The following is a 15,939-nucleotide window of genomic DNA, read 5'->3' on the forward strand; positions in this document are numbered from 1 at the left end:
AACATGCTTTTAATGAGACCCGAAACAATTAGATAATATACTTGGTGAAGAAGTCAAAGATAATGAAATGTTGTTATCAAATCCAGGTATTTCACATAAAAAAATTAAAAAAAACAACATAAAAACACACTGGACTCATCTCTGTACTTTGCAATGAAGCAGACAAGCATGTTAAACGAAAAAAAGCGACTAATGCATGCGAGTCACAACTACAATTATTATTTCATTAAGGAGCTGCTACCATTGGCAGGTGTTCTCTGACATTGTTGTGGGGCGTCTGGCACAGCACCGGAAGAGGGTTGGGGGGAGGTGACAGAATGGATCTGAGGACGAAGGGGGGGCTACGGGTGTGGGAGGAAATGTGCTTTAATTTGGGTCATCTCCCTGACTGCATGGGGTCGAATAACAGAGCGTCCTCTGCCGCTAATCTGAAAACACATATGTTGTTCTGGATACCCACATGAATTAATTGCCCTAATTATTCCTGATACAAGAAAGAGATGGATTTAAAAACGGAAAACGTTTTTGGTTTTTTTTTGTTTTTTTTCTCCCCAGTATCCCCCACCCACACACACACTCATACTCACACACACTCCCCCCCCCCCCCCCCTAAATTAAAGCTAATTTCTGAGGCACATTATTATAAGGTGGTAGGGCAGTTGACGTCAAATTGACAGGTTGGTCTCGACTTTTTTTTTTTAAAAAAAGGGGGGATTTAATAAATTAAAAGCAGACTGCTGGGGCCAGTGAGATTGGCTACCATTACACAAACTTACAAACAATGGAAAACATGACTCAAAATCCTGCCATGTCGACCACATTAAAAAAAAATCACTGGGATCTTTAAACATAGACTTTGGACAACAGTGAACAAGACAAAAAAAGTTAGAGTACTAACTTCTAACCCACTTAAACATTAGTCTTGGTGTGGTTGGTGACAAATCCCTTTGACATACAAAGAGAAAGACAACAGAGGGCTAAGTGGCAATGATGATAGTTCTTTACTATTTATTTGTAAATTGCCCCCAGTGAGTGTGACCAATTCAACCATCAGAAAGCAGTGGGTGATGATGGCTAATTTTTGCAGATGTTATACCGCACTTTATTCATCTCCCTTCAGATGTAACTGGTTATGTTAATAGGATTTCAACTCAATTTATTCAAGTGCTGATCAATGGCATACAATCTCTGCACTTCATGCATTATGTATTTTAATGGAACTCACTGGCTTTATAGCTGAATGGCTAAAGGTTAACAGTCCCAATAGGTGGGATTCCCTGAAGATTAATCTGAACTTCAAACACATTTTTTCACTCCAAAAGGCAAAGGTGCACAACAAAAGAAAAGTTGTTTTTATCACCACTTCTAATGGCTCATTTGTAGAAAAAGAGCAATTTATCACCCCACATTCCTCTCTCCTATTAGTGTGACTATAAATGGCCAAAGAAATTTTACTCTCTGCAAGAAGTGATCCCCACAAAAAAAAAAGGAGGGGTTGCGCGGGTAATTAGTAAGAGGATGGTGAAGATGCTGGGGCAGAGGAAGGCTGGAAGTAAAGAAATAAACAAGAATCTGGATGTGGATGAACACAAGTAAAGAAATCTAAGGGAATGTGGATACAACCACACGCTAACATCCGTGGATTGATCTATTACAGTTTTCATTGTTATGTTACTGGTATTTAGATACTGAAAATGAAAGCCATTTCTGCAATGAGATCATAAGCCTCTCTCCCCGCAGTTTAATATGGAAAACATCCCAAGATCTCCGAGGGCCCTCATCTCCACTGTCACTCCCTGCTCAATAAAACTGGCATGCTATTTCCTAGATGAGTGAGTCCCACCGGACTATATGAGAACTATGAGGTAAAAGCCCCTCCAGTCCAAGCTAAATCTAGAAATGGAAACAGAGGGTGCTGGAGACACATCCTGTGAGGGTCACTTCACAGTTTTAAACTTATCGTCTTCTCCGTCATCAAGATTTGCCTGTGGCTTCTGGAAAATAATACTAGTACTACACACGGGATGACTATTCGTTCATCTGGGAACAACATGTTGTAAAAGTCCAATTTTTTTTCTATCTGTTAGAGACAGGCTTACAACAATGGGTTGATGAATAAATGCGGTATTTTGTTTGTTTGGGGAAAAAAAATAACAATAAAATTGGAGGCTATTAGAATCAATTAAATATAATTTTTCCATGTTTAAATTGGCAAGCAATGCAACCGGTCTGCTTGGGACCGGGACGGGTCATTTGATACGATTGCATGGGTATTGATAAACAAGCATCAATGAATCAACTTTGAGTGAGTTAATGAAATAAAATCTGGCGTAAGCAAGCACAACGTGGCTGCATTAGTTCCCATTATTATTCTGTTATTGTTTTACTTTCACTCAGATGTAAGTGGATTAATGGCAAAACCTCTGATTGTATACGGAAGTGAAGTATTTGATTTGGCGAGCAAAGGCTTAAAGCTGTCAGAAAATCACTTAGTCAACAAAAGATTCCAGTCAGAATTATGACGTACCGTACAACCTGTAAAGAGGCACTTTCCTTCAACATAGCCTGAACTGGGGCCAGCCAATTTTACTGGCGCCATCATTCCTCCAGGTAATGCAATTAGATGCCACTAATATCCTGGGATGCTCTTCAAACTGCAAATGCACTTTTGCTAAATAGCGTGCATGGTAATAACTAGTGACAGCACTCAAGGAGTCAGACTGAAAAAGCTTTTGCATGTGATTGGCTCAAGTGTTTCCATACATTGAATTCTTCCACTGACAAACAAAAAACAGATGTTAACCAAGTCAATGCCGCTGTGTTTGCTTTGTCACCGGGCAACACTCTACACCTGAGGCAAAAATAAGATACATAAAAGTGTGAGATGAGCTGGAGCTCCCATGCTTTTGTCCTTTTCTATTCCACTTAGTGAAATAAATAGTTCAAATCACCAGCTTTACAATCGGTCAGGTCCGAGGGGTTTCAATCGGAGCTAAAATTTATCTAAATCTAGATTCTGGTTTAATGTGACCTTTTTTCTTCATCTTAAAACACCCAAACACACACACACACACACACACACACACACACACACACACACATAGAATCACTCATATGGAGTATCAAGAAAATGCCTGAAGGCTACAGACATTACTAGTGTATCATCAGAAGTTCATTGAATCAAAGTAATCTTAGGCTAAATCTCTTCACTTGATGGATTAACTAGAATATCAAAGAACACAATGCAATATAACTGAACGGGGCTGATCAGGAGCTGCGATAGTGACTATGCATCCAGAGAAAGCGCGATAAAGACAGAGAGGGAGGGAAGGGGATCTTGCTCCCACTATTCCCCTCAAGGAATTGTCAGGATAAATCTTCCGAGGGATTATCCCAGCTACACAATGTTCTCTTTTCTGCCCATTGTATGGCTCTTTAAGCACAATTGATAAATTAGTTATTTATATTGTGGATGGATGAAAGTGAAACACTGGATTTCCCTTTGATTCCGGTGGTTTATAACACATGTGATATTCATGTGCTGGACGCCAATGAAAATCCAATCCCGGGAACCAAGACTACATAAAGGATTGGGGTCATGTTAGTAGTGCTTGAGGTTTTGCGCTTTTATTTTTAATGACTACAGATCAATCAAAGGACGGGGTTATATGGTCAGCTTGTCCAAATTTCAGCTCTCTTGCCAGTAGAGGGGCCAAAATCAGTGTTAAATGAGTCACACATGGAATCGTATAGCATCCCAAGAAACCAGCTGCTTTTAATTTGAGGTAGACTAAAAGTCTCTTATATTCATAATGATAAAAAAAAAAAGTCTATATTTTTCAAGTTGGCCAAGTTTGGTTTTCTTTACACATAGTACACATATTTATCTTGAGTTTTTTTTAGTGATCTATTACGACTCCATCTATCGACTCCGGTAAGAACACGTGAACTGCTCTGGCAGTGTTTTGTTTAAGAGTAAAGAAAAGAAGACTTAAACACATTTAGATAGCAATAAAGGATATCTAAATATTTTTTTTTTTTTAATTTTTGTTTAAGTGTGAGAGCACAAAACCCTACCGAAGCCTTATAAATATCCACGAGTCCAAAGGAAACCACCCAAAGTCACGCAAGTATAACAAACTGGTGTTACAGTAAACTTGTTAAAATAGCCTGAAAAGTTTCTCGATGAATCTTTGACTTCATGACCATATTAAGGGATTCTCTCCAGGGGAAAGACGTAGGCAGCAATAACACCTTATCCTTGTCACAAATGTCAGAACATATTTTAAAAATATCACCGCGCTGCAAATACAGAATAATATTTTCAGTGAGATTGCTTCTTTCGAGATGCAACACACTTTATTTACTGGAAATGATATGAAAGAATCTCCGATAACCAAATCTGTCTTTGAGAGAAACAATACAAAAGTTAGGGCCAGAATAAAATAGACATAGATACAACGGTCTGACAGTCTAAGGCCGATCTTGAAGTGTTTTATCTTAAAACTTCACTGGTCAAGCAATATGTCCTTCTCTGACCTAAATCTTTGACAGTAAACCCATTAGAAACAGAACACCAGATGATAAATACTTCAAGATCACGGCCAGTATTCATTTGCCATGTTGATCCCAGTGACAAAGCAATTCCTGCTGCCAGACAGGGTCATCTTACAGGGTCACTGTGCAAGTAGGCTGCAAATATTTTAAATAACTGGAAGTCAACATATTCAGATCTATCTATGGTCTCATCATCCACTGCTGTTGAGAGCAAAACCGACCATGGACATTTTTTTTTTCACAAAATCCCAGCGAAGCAAAATTGACAAGTCCTTAGGTAAACATGTGGCCTCTATTTCTTGGCAGCGTTTGTCTAAGTTGTATATATAATTTGAATAAAAGTTCATAACTTACTCAGAAAGATTTGGCACCCTTGGCAATCTCTTTGTTGTATCTAAAAATAGTCAGTCCCAACAGTATCTCTTAGAAATGGTGGAGGGGCACTTTATTATTTAATTATATCTATCCACTCTGGTATAAATTCACAACAGAGGAAATGTAATTTTTATCTCAGTATCACGGCTGTGGTGGGAAGCGGTGTACTGATCCCCAGCAGAATAGCAAGACAAAAAAACAAGCCAGATATCCACTTAGCGCATCCCTCCTTCAAGACCAAGATATGATCCCATGTTATTTATGTTTTCCCCAAGCATAAAGACATGTTCTTTATGCATCATGTCAATGAAACTGAAACTTGTAAATGTAATGCTTCTGTCAGATAATGTGCTTATCTATGAGAAGATGTTTATTTTTAGAATAATTTATCGCGGTGACATTACCGTTGCACTTTCATTGATACGTGTTATAGAAATATTTGCGCCCTCTGTGACTCCTCCTTGCTCTGTCAGCACCGATAGCGAGAACAAGGGAACACGCCAGGGCTGTAGCAGCATGATGTTCACGACTTCAAATTCACTGTATTATATTCTAGTATAAATCAAATGGGGACATTGATGCATAAGAATGTCCTCTGGCGCAAAGCTGAAAGAAGTGATTGTATCCTCAAAATAACAGGCCATATGCTTGTCCATTTGTAGAGCTGAAATTGAATTGTTTCGAGCTATCTAAAGACCCTACGACATGACGGAGAACAACATGTTTTCTTACACCGTCCCGGATAACTAATCCAGGAAAATCACAGGTGTATTTAATCATCCTGACAAACTCTGTAATCATTTTTTTTTTCAGCGTCCAATGTTTGCATTAAGAGGGAATCCAACAAAAGACTCCCAAAGGATTTGAACACATTGGTCGATCTGAGTCACTGGGAGGCTGGGGGGGTCAGCCAAATGTTGTGTGTCTGGGTGACCTTAATCACTTCCAAGTTCATCCAGGCTCCAATTTCACTTGTGTGCCTTATTTCAGGTCACTGCCTCAAAGTCAAAGTAGGGCACAGTCATTATCTGAGGGAGCACAACACAATCATCCACACTATACAATAAAGTCGGCACAATTCACTGAAGTGCCACCCATTACCTCTGGGGTTGAACACACGTGTGCTTAATCACAAGCAACACCTGTCTATATGTTTGTAGATTCATTAATACGAGCGCAGGACTTGTAATATTTAATACCCTTACAATTAAGCTGGATGGTTGAACCTTTTATGATTCACTGAAAGTAACGACGAAACAGGGGTTTTGGATACACCTATCCAGAGATGAACGGATTATCTACAAATTCATCGAAAGCGTTTTTTTTTTTTTTTTTTTTGCATCGAAGTCTTAGCACAGTGGTGTTTAAGAGAGAACTGTGTTTTTTTAAGATGCGTTGAAAAAAAAAAAAATCACAAAAGTAAGTTTCTCATGCAAGTCCTTTGTGCAAAATGACATGGGACCTTATCACCTCATCATGTCGGTCTGACCAATTAAGCAACACAGATCTCCACAATAAAAACTGTCAACATAGCATGTAATAATCTGTCTCGCTGATCTCGGGGATGAGTTGCTGCTCTTTTGAAGACTGCATGCACATAAATTCTTTATGCCCACCAGTGAATATCACACACATTATTGAAGAAGCGCCTCCAAATATCCCAGATTCTATAACACTTTCATGTTTCAAGCTTGAAAATATAATTCCCTTTTATTGTTGAGTATGACCTCAGTCACAGTCTAATTAGGTTTTGAATTTCTACCTGTTTGGTGGTAAAGGCACTTTACACAGCTTTAAGTGTGACAGAAGGGGGGAACCGCTTCTAATAGAGGAAACAATTGAAGCAAAACCTCATTCATTGCTTCAAGATGTTCTCATGTTTGATGTCAACACAAGAGAGCTAACGGTGTTCTGACACTGATATGGGTCCACTGGATAATACTAACATTGTTCACCGACAAACATTAGATTCATTTGGTTTACCAACATTTATTGTCCGCTAATGGCACCGCGTACGACTCTTTGGTTTGGTTCGGGCATTGTATTTTTAAAAAGATATTCAAATAGTGACGGCATATCGGAATTTCGGCATCATCCGTTGTCAGAACAGCGATGATAAGTAAAAAGAACAAATATTCAGTGATTTTCTTACAACTTGTTTCCATTAGCAGCTATTTTTTTTCATCCGGTCGGAGCTTTTGTTCTTGACACTCGATGACGTGTAAATGTAATCAGCTTGTTACTGTGTATGTGTGGAATGACTGAACAGTGAACATAACTGAGTGGGTTGTATCTGGGCCTTCTGCTTGTCTTTCGTGTTTCTGTCCCAGATTGAGCCTGACAGCTATGTCAAATGTTCTGCTATTGAGCACAACCACCGAAAAGGAGCATCCATTGGTTAACGGGGCCCTTTAGCTCGTGTATACCTTTGCATGTTCATCCCATTTATAACATGCAAAGCTCTACAAAGCTCTAATTAGGTAATGGGCTACTCTTGTTAGACAATTTACGTTCGTGTCAGAAGTTCAGGCCGAACCCATGGCACTGCCAGAGACTTCAACATGAGGAGGTAAAAAAAAAAAAAAGGCCAGCACTTCTCTGTCTCTCTCTGTTCTCTCTCTCTCTTTCTTCCCTCCGTGTGCGTCATCGCACTGAGGAACAGGTGGCTTTGACTACAAGTGACATTGGGTATATCCGAAATGTGGTATGTGCAGAACTACTACTGCAGAGTGTTTCGAATCACTAGCGTAGTGTGCAGTTAATTGTACAGAGTTTGCAATAGGACTAATCAGGAATTAAGAGTTAGCATCTACTTTAAGTCACCCTCTTTACGCATTCGTGCAGGGATACTGTCAGGATGGAAAAAGGCAATTGTCTGTGGTCTCCAGATTATCCCCTACAAAAGCCTATAATCTGGCTGAAAGTACTTAAAGAGCCAAGCAGCAAAATAAACAACATTGATTATCATTCCACTGTTCTTTTTTCAACTCTACATGGACCATACAGAGAAGGAGAGGGTTTGAAGCTGAGGTTGTGCCTTCTCTCTTCAGCTCTATCTGATTGGGCAAATGTTAAGACAGGCTAAATACCCTTTGAGTCCACTGTTGAAACCAGATTATCAGCTATTCTAAGGAGGCAGACTTGAATCTTATCATCTCAAAATCTCTTTTACTAAAGCAAATCGGGAATTCTGCACGAGGATTACCAGGATTAAGGAGGAAACACACATGGCCTTCCTTGGACAATGTCTTAAGTTGTTGACTTTCAGTGTGTCTACCTTTGGGTTTACTGTATTCTGTCACAACAATCCTTAATACGGGGGATATTGATCTAATATATAATTAGACTAGTATATAATTTCTAGAATTGAAATGATTTTTCAAGATAATAACAGAACATCTTTCTGTATATCCATAATGTCTTAAATGTTGCAGTTCAAATGACTCCTTGGAAACTTGAGGTATACATTTAAAGCACTTTAGAAAGGTGCCTTTGCTTCAACACAATGTGAACAGCATCACATTGTGTTCTACAATGACCCACAGCAGGATGTGGCTTGGTTTCAAAAATGCATTTATTAACTGCAACATCACGACAGACTGCCAGACACTTGTTTTTACTGTCGCATTGCACGAGTACAAATTCAACAGAAACAACCACTACAAGTAATATGTTAAAGAGTGGTCAGAATGTGGATGTAACCCGGTAGCAAAAACAGGACATTTATGTGGAAGTGCGCACGCAAAACCAGGTTAGGTAAATTCAATGTTGCTTTTTTTCATTGAATTTCTGTGTTCAGGGGATTATTTTTAAATCTACATGGGCAAAATAATACAATGGCTTCATAGGGATGGGGAGGGTCGGGTGCTACCTCAATAGTACTCGTGAAGCTCTCTTGTCCCGACTGTAACTATCATTAAAATTAACAGCATGTACTGACAAATGCACGAGAAACATTCCTGTATACTGAACAACATCAAGATTGCAACCGTGAAAATGTTTGATAAAACAGCAACACATTAAATGTGCGGTTAATTGGCACACTTGCCAACCATATGCTCTTTCCACACTATCATCAGCGACTGTTTTAGATCGCACTTTCAGCAAGGAACAAACAATTGTACCAGTAATCAATGTTCCTCAGATGCCCAATCCACAGTCACACCTCGTTTAATCAACAGAATTGTTTTCAACAAAAACAATCTCCGGGCTGTAGAGCTACTCAGTGTCTCAGAAAGAACCACTCGGCGGGTCTCCACATTGATTTGATTGTTGCACACATAAAAGTAGCTAGACCACCACAGCTATGGGGGAAGATTGAATTATTCAGTTTGGCAGAGATTTGGCAGCAATTGTGTGGACTGTTGCCTTGAGTAGAATGCAACAGAAAGACAGCATCTTCTTGTTTCCTGCACCACTGCACAACATACGCATAAATATACCGTGTTTAGACAGTCCATATTACTTCAGGACAACTTCACATCATAGCCTGAACATGACTGCAGCTTAGCTTGTAACCTGCATGTCCTCTCACCAATGCATACCATGAATATGAAGAAATTTGCATTGCTATTTAGAAACCAAGAAGATACACAGGACGCATTAAAATAGGAATTAATTTATCCATCCATTATCTATAGCTCATTCTGCGGTTAGGATCACCGGAGCCGATCCCAGCTGTCATTAGAAGGGAAGTGGGGCACACCCCGGACCGGTCGCCGGTCGATCGCGGAGCCACATATAGACAAACAAGCGTTCGCTCTCTCGGTCACACATCGGGGTAATTTTTCCATTGTATTCCAATTAACCTCCCGCGTGTTTTTTGGACGGCGGGGGGAAAGCGGAGAGGTGGAAGCGCTAACCACTGCGCCACCGTCCTGTCCACAAATTCATTCATGAGGGGTGATATTCTATGCAATTTCAGACAGGGATAAAATGAACTAATCCTGTATCGATAGTCTCATCATTAACACATTAAAAATGCTGAGTCAACAAAGTGTGTTGTCATCTTTCTTAGTTTGTACAAAGGACATTAGAATTTAAATTGAATTTTCTTAAATCTAAACTCCCAGGGAAAACTGTGTATTATGTTTTGGGACTGAAATATTAATTCATTCCTGAAATCCATTAAAAAATACCCAAGGTATATATGCATATCAACCTTAAGTGCTGTTTTATACATAACTGTGGCAAGTAACGAATGTTGGGGTTTATGTTGATGCTTGTTTTCTGTGTGATTTTGGGGTTGCTGGGAATTTAGTGGGTGTGGTTTGGGGTGCAAGGAATTCTGTTTTTTTTTTTACCTGGAATTGAGCGGGAACAGTTAGTTATATTTCAGTCTTGCCTGGCGTGGCTGTAACCAACAACAGCTATTGCTCATTAAACGGACGTTTCACCGTCAACCGGGTGTTTTCCCTGAGTAAACCGCTACACAACAATGAAAAAGTAAGCAAAAAAATAAAAAAAAGTTTCTTGGAATGCATTTCATGTAAGCTGAACCAAATCATAACCACATTTTGTGACGCTAAAAAGCATCACATTTCGGTGGGAACAACGTAGCAAAACTGAGATCATCCAAACAAATTTACTATCAAATAATCAGAGCCATAGACATTAACATATCTTCCTCTAAGTTCTACTTTTTCCCTCCTTGACACAGCACTTTTTTGAAAGGAAGGAAAATTGATTTTCTTGCCCACTCTTGATCCATAAATGTTCAGATACATTAATAATAGGATGTTTCCATTTATTTTTCCTCTTCTGTTTTTCAAAATGTATTCACGGCAAATTTTAAAACATTTCTCTACCTCATTATACAAACCGTGAAAACTGAAATTCTAATTTATCATCCTCAAAGATGTACAGGTACCTTATGATCCACACAATATCCCCATTTTGAAGTTGAAACAAGGTATTTTATAGGTTTGGATTTATCTATTAATAGAGAGGTGACATTTTCACACTATCTATACAAGAACGCTCCAGTTGAGTCTGAACCATTTTCTCAAACCACCAAGGATTATTTCCTCATGGGAACTGATTAGCTCTCTCAGTTTTAAAATATGAAGTAACTTTGATTTGCAATTAAATGCTTTCTGTTGTCTGTACTTTGGTTTTGTTTTTATTCTTTTCAAGTCTGTATTTTTGGATCCAATCCGCATAGCACAATATAAGAGCCGCATTCACTTCACTGTATCACAGAGCATAAATCATCCTCTCCGATGAGTTAAATTCAGTGTTTGTGCACTGCTGTATATCATAAAAGTGGGGTTATCATTATCAGATGATCATTATCAGCTCTCACGAAGGAGAAACAAAAACACATCTTGTTCCAAAAAAAGCTTGCTCTGCTGTTTTTCTCTCTGAACTTCAAAGGGTTTGCTACATCCGATTTCCATAATTTTTTATCTATAATCCCTGTCTAATGAGCAATGTATATCCAAACAAGGCTTCTGTTTATTTCTCCCAATGAGGTAATATAATAATATTGTTGTAATTAGAGAAGGAATGAAAGCAGGTATGTTAAATAGTCGAATTGTCATGGTCATGAATCCCACCGCTCAGTAGCATTTATTTCAGTCTCTACCAGCAGACACTCAAAGACTTTCCTGCTGGCAACTTTTGCCGAATGGCCACGTTATGTGCTCGTTTAGGTATTTCCTTTTGATTCCTTTGGACATCAATCTGTTTTCCAGTGAGTTTTGTGACCTAAACCAACTGAAAAGAACATCTACAATCGCCGCTCTGTGTTCTTTCAGTTGGTCAGCTGTCTCCTGTTTGTCTTCATCTGCTTTTCCCCATTAAAAAAACAAAAAAAAGAATTAGCTCCTCGTACCTGCGCGTTACCGTTCTGCTCGATAAGTTTCGCTGTTTGTGTTTACTCCAAAAACTATTCCTGTATTGAAATCAATATTTAAGTTTGCTACATTGCTGTAAGGAAAACAATATGGTGAAAAGCTTGTAGGAGGATGGAGGATAGGAATGCAGGCATGTGTCTTTGGCATGCTGATGAGGTGTGATCTGGACATGGACTGCGTAATAAATGCGATCCATGTTGTGTTATGCAAATCTGATGCCGATTGACAAGATGCTATCGAACACAGCGCTGCTCTTTAGAGACGCGGCCTTGTTCGGCTGTACTTAAAACGATGCTAGTGGCAAAATGTTTACATGTGGAAAACATATCGGAAATACTCAATATTATATTTTTCCTAGTTGTACTGTTATAAACAGTAGATGCGGTAACATAGTTGGCAAATAACTGGTACGCTGAAAGTGATGCAGGCAAATACGAAATGTTTCAATAAATAATAATAGGAGTCATTAAAATATGCAATACACTGCAAAAAACTTTAATAAATCTTCAAAGCGCACACATACATAAACAAAACATTTACAGTTTTCTCCACACTGGCAAATCAATTACAAAGATCATGTAAGGTGCACATTGAATAGAATTGAGGCTATCTGTCTCTGTTGCAACAACAAAAGCTCTCCCAAAGTATGACTTTTTTTTCTTTTTATTTTTTTTCTCCCCAAAGATCAGGCAAATCTAATCTTTACATAGAGCTAGGATGCTATCTCATTTTGTGGCTCCTACTTGGTAGTGAATACATTTTTATACCATAATTACATGTATATACCCCCCTTCAAAACAACAACCTTCCTCAAAGGAAGTTAATAAGAAATTAAAAGCTTTAAAATAATTGCAGTCTGGAGACTGATGGCATATTAAGACTGGAACAAAATTAAAATTGCTGCTGGTACAGTAATTTTATATTTTATCAAACAAGACTTTGAGCCTTAGAACCACCCTCTTTGTAACTCTAATTGACTGCCTATAACTATTTTAATGCATCTAATTCTGTGGTTATATGTATACATTCCATGTTGAAGTTAGGTTATCAAAATTGTTACTGAGTTACAGCTAACCCATCAAACCAGTCCTAAGTATCATTTTCTAGGAAAGACAAACTGCTAAATTGTGATCCTGTAGGCACAAGCAAATTAAGCACGAAACAGGAAGCAAGAGAATGAATAAATGCATAATACCGGTTTATTTCATCAAACTTTATATGACTGCCTTTTTATTTTTGTTTAAAGCTGAACCATAGATTTCTGTTGCATTTTGGTGTTCAGTGCTCCTGTGATCATAAAAAAAACAAAAAACAAAAAAAACAAAAAAAAAAACAATGAAATCATCGATATGTGCAAGTCAGTCCGTTTTTTTTGCTTTTTAAGTCAACTAAGACTGAACACGTTATTATTATTATTATTATTATTATTATTATTATTATTATTATTATTATTATTATTATTATTATTATTATTATCATTATCTGTTGTCGTGATCATAAGGATTCAAAGGTTAATCAGTTCTTTCTGAGGAATTGAAAGTGACACACAAAAGGTTAGGCTTAGCGCTCTTCAAATCCATCCTACATAAACAGCTTTTGATTATAACCCCAGCAGTTAGTCCCTTGTGATTGTGGCTTAGCAGACAGTATTAAACTTGTCCCCCATTCCTCCTATTGTATTAACAGCATGGCGATCAGAAGCGCAGTTGTAGAGGATGACAAATGCGGTCGTGTTGGACGGCCCTAAATGTTTTTTGGGAATACAGCTGCACTTATATAAATATCAACGGAATTAGTGTGACAGGAAGGGGTCATACTATTTCAATATAAAGAGTCGATACTAATGTAAGCCCATGGGATGCAGACCTTGAAGAATAACATCATACGTTACTTCACCGACTGAGCCAAGATAGAGAAATGCCAAATTACGCAAAAATATGAAAATGAATTTGGCCATAAGGCAGTCTTGAGAGGAAAAAAAAGGCAACGGAATTGACTTAATAAATATAACCACCATCAACTCTGTGATAGCTATACATACATACATATGGACATACTTTACAAATTTACTGACTGAATTTAACACCTATTTTACAGAGTGGGTGCTTGAGTAGGACATTCTGTTGAGGGCTCAGGGTTAACAGAATCATCCTCACCAAAACAGGTACCTGTATATAGCATAGGACTCAATAAAACAGTTCACACTTCAAACATTTTTTTTTTTTTTTTTTTTACAGGTGGAGCTTTGTCAAGTTTTAGACAGGAAACATGAAGTGTCTCTCAGTTTCTTTCTCTCCCGACCACCACGTTCATCTTTTTTCTTTGATTGAATGAAGAGGTGGTGTTTGAGGCTGTACAGGCAATAAAGTACTTGTTTCACCTCTTCAGATCTCACCTTCCTTCTTTTCTCCCTCTGCCCTCTCTCTTTCTTTTCTCTTTCTCTCTTTAGGTAGTAGGAGCTAGAGATTGATTTTAATCCTGTGGGAGCGGGCTGTACCTGTGCCACAGAGTGTGCCATAGTGTGGTGGTTTCAGTGCCGTCTCCTGAAATATAGAGAGACAGACAGATATAGGGAGATTGTAGTTACAATATCATCCAGCTCTGAGCAGCCTAAGCTGTAGCCTTATCAGTTTGAGGCTACACTGAACACTGAATAAAAAGATCTCTGAAGAGAATGTAGAAGATAAGAAAAGCATTCTTCAAGGAATGGCTGGCAATCGAGTCATTATCTTGTCAGGTTTCCTTGAAGAATGCTACAGATGTAGAAGTTTGTGCATTTTTCCTGTACTTATCAGAGCATGCAATTTTATCCAATTCTGACTCCCAATTCGTCTTTTTTTTTTTTTTTTTTTTGTTTCACCACACTATTGCAGCACTCTTCATTTCCCCTCAAAATGCCATTTGGATCAATTTAGGCCCACTCTTTCGGACCCTTGCCAGAAGGTCCTCTGATATGTACAGAATATGACATTCTGATGTTTTTCAGTCAGTTTGCAACATCTGGTTTATTACTGAATTAGGGAGAGTTGGCGCAATAATTACAGAGTGACCAAACAGAAAGGAAGAAACCAAAAACAATGATGATGGAATTATAAGCGACACATTTGGTGTGTTTGCGTCTGGTGTACGCTGGCTTTTTAAATCCAATCCTGTGCCACCGGCATTCCCTTTGCAGTGACTCAGTACTGTCATTAGCGTGTGACCCATAGATTTACCCGCACAGAAACAGAGACGGCACACATGGATCATACGCATCCCACGTGCCGTTTGACCTCAGCATTAAGGACCAAGCAAAATAACGGAAAAGACTTTTATGCATTTTATTTAGAAACGTATGAGATCACTTGAAAAGTGTGATACTAATTCAATCAGCCTCCATTTAAGTACGCTCTTACCACAATAGCTTCTGATTATGAGCAGATTGATATCTAATATTATGTTGTTGAATTTAAAAGTAAATGATGGGATACTTGAAAACTCTGTTCAAATATGTAGTCTTACAAGTAGGTTTTTAAAAAGTGTTTTTTTAGTGACTCTGCAAAGTCCCGTTAATACTTTTGCGGCCTTTTCATATCGACATCACTGCTGCATCTGCACCCTCCTTGTTGTTAAGCCGCCGTCTTTGCATTATTTTCATCTCCGTTAATAAAAAGAAGACATCCTTCTTTTTTTTTAGGGTGAAACATAAAACACAACAATCGCCATTGTGATCACAGGTTACGGACCTCCTGTTTTAGCTTTCGAGGACTGTGACACGCAGACACAGCTGCGAATGAATTCACAAACTGCCATATTCTCAAAGTATTTTTCTAAATGGTTTTTAACGTGCGGAATGTTTTACACCAAGAGTTCGTTTCAGTGTACAAAATGCACATATAATGATGAAATTTATCCAAGTAATAGAATTAAAAAGTAGTTTGCAGTAAAAAGTAGTTTGCAGTATTTCGCAGTAAGAAACCAAAGAAATATTGCTGCTGGTCATCATTTGCTACATCATGCAAATATGATAAACCAAGGACTCCACATAACTTTCCTGATAATCTAAAAGATCACGGTCTTTTCCTTACTAGTATTATACAAAACCTAATTAAAGTGATTTTAATCATACTCTCAAACGAGTGATTAACCCTTTAGTGCATTTAATTAACCT

The 15,939-nt window shown here is 38.3% G+C and overlaps 1 protein-coding gene across 3 annotated transcripts in view; it reads right to left on the minus strand.

Annotated features, from left to right (window-relative positions):
* Positions 1 to 15,939, minus strand: part of pcdh11 (protocadherin 11) — a 115,394-nt gene that overhangs the window by 81,926 nt on the left and 17,529 nt on the right. Inside the window, exon 3 of one of the 3 annotated variants that reach the window (XM_086157729.1) lies at positions 12,440 to 14,332. The exons of the other annotated variants lie outside the window; for them this stretch is intronic. Within the exon in view, the coding sequence (XP_086013855.1) occupies positions 14,249 to 14,332 (84 nt within the window). The 3' untranslated portion in view covers positions 12,440 to 14,248. Of the gene's footprint in view, positions 1 to 12,439; positions 14,333 to 15,939 lie in introns of those variants that run through there. 3 annotated transcript variants of the gene reach the window in all.

Source organism: Fistularia commersonii, chromosome 13 (assembly GCF_037954325.1).
Source record: "Fistularia commersonii isolate RoL2024-O1a breed Wild chromosome 13, RoL_Fcom_v1.0, whole genome shotgun sequence".
Classification (NCBI taxonomy): Eukaryota; Metazoa; Chordata; class Actinopteri; order Syngnathiformes; family Fistulariidae; genus Fistularia; species Fistularia commersonii.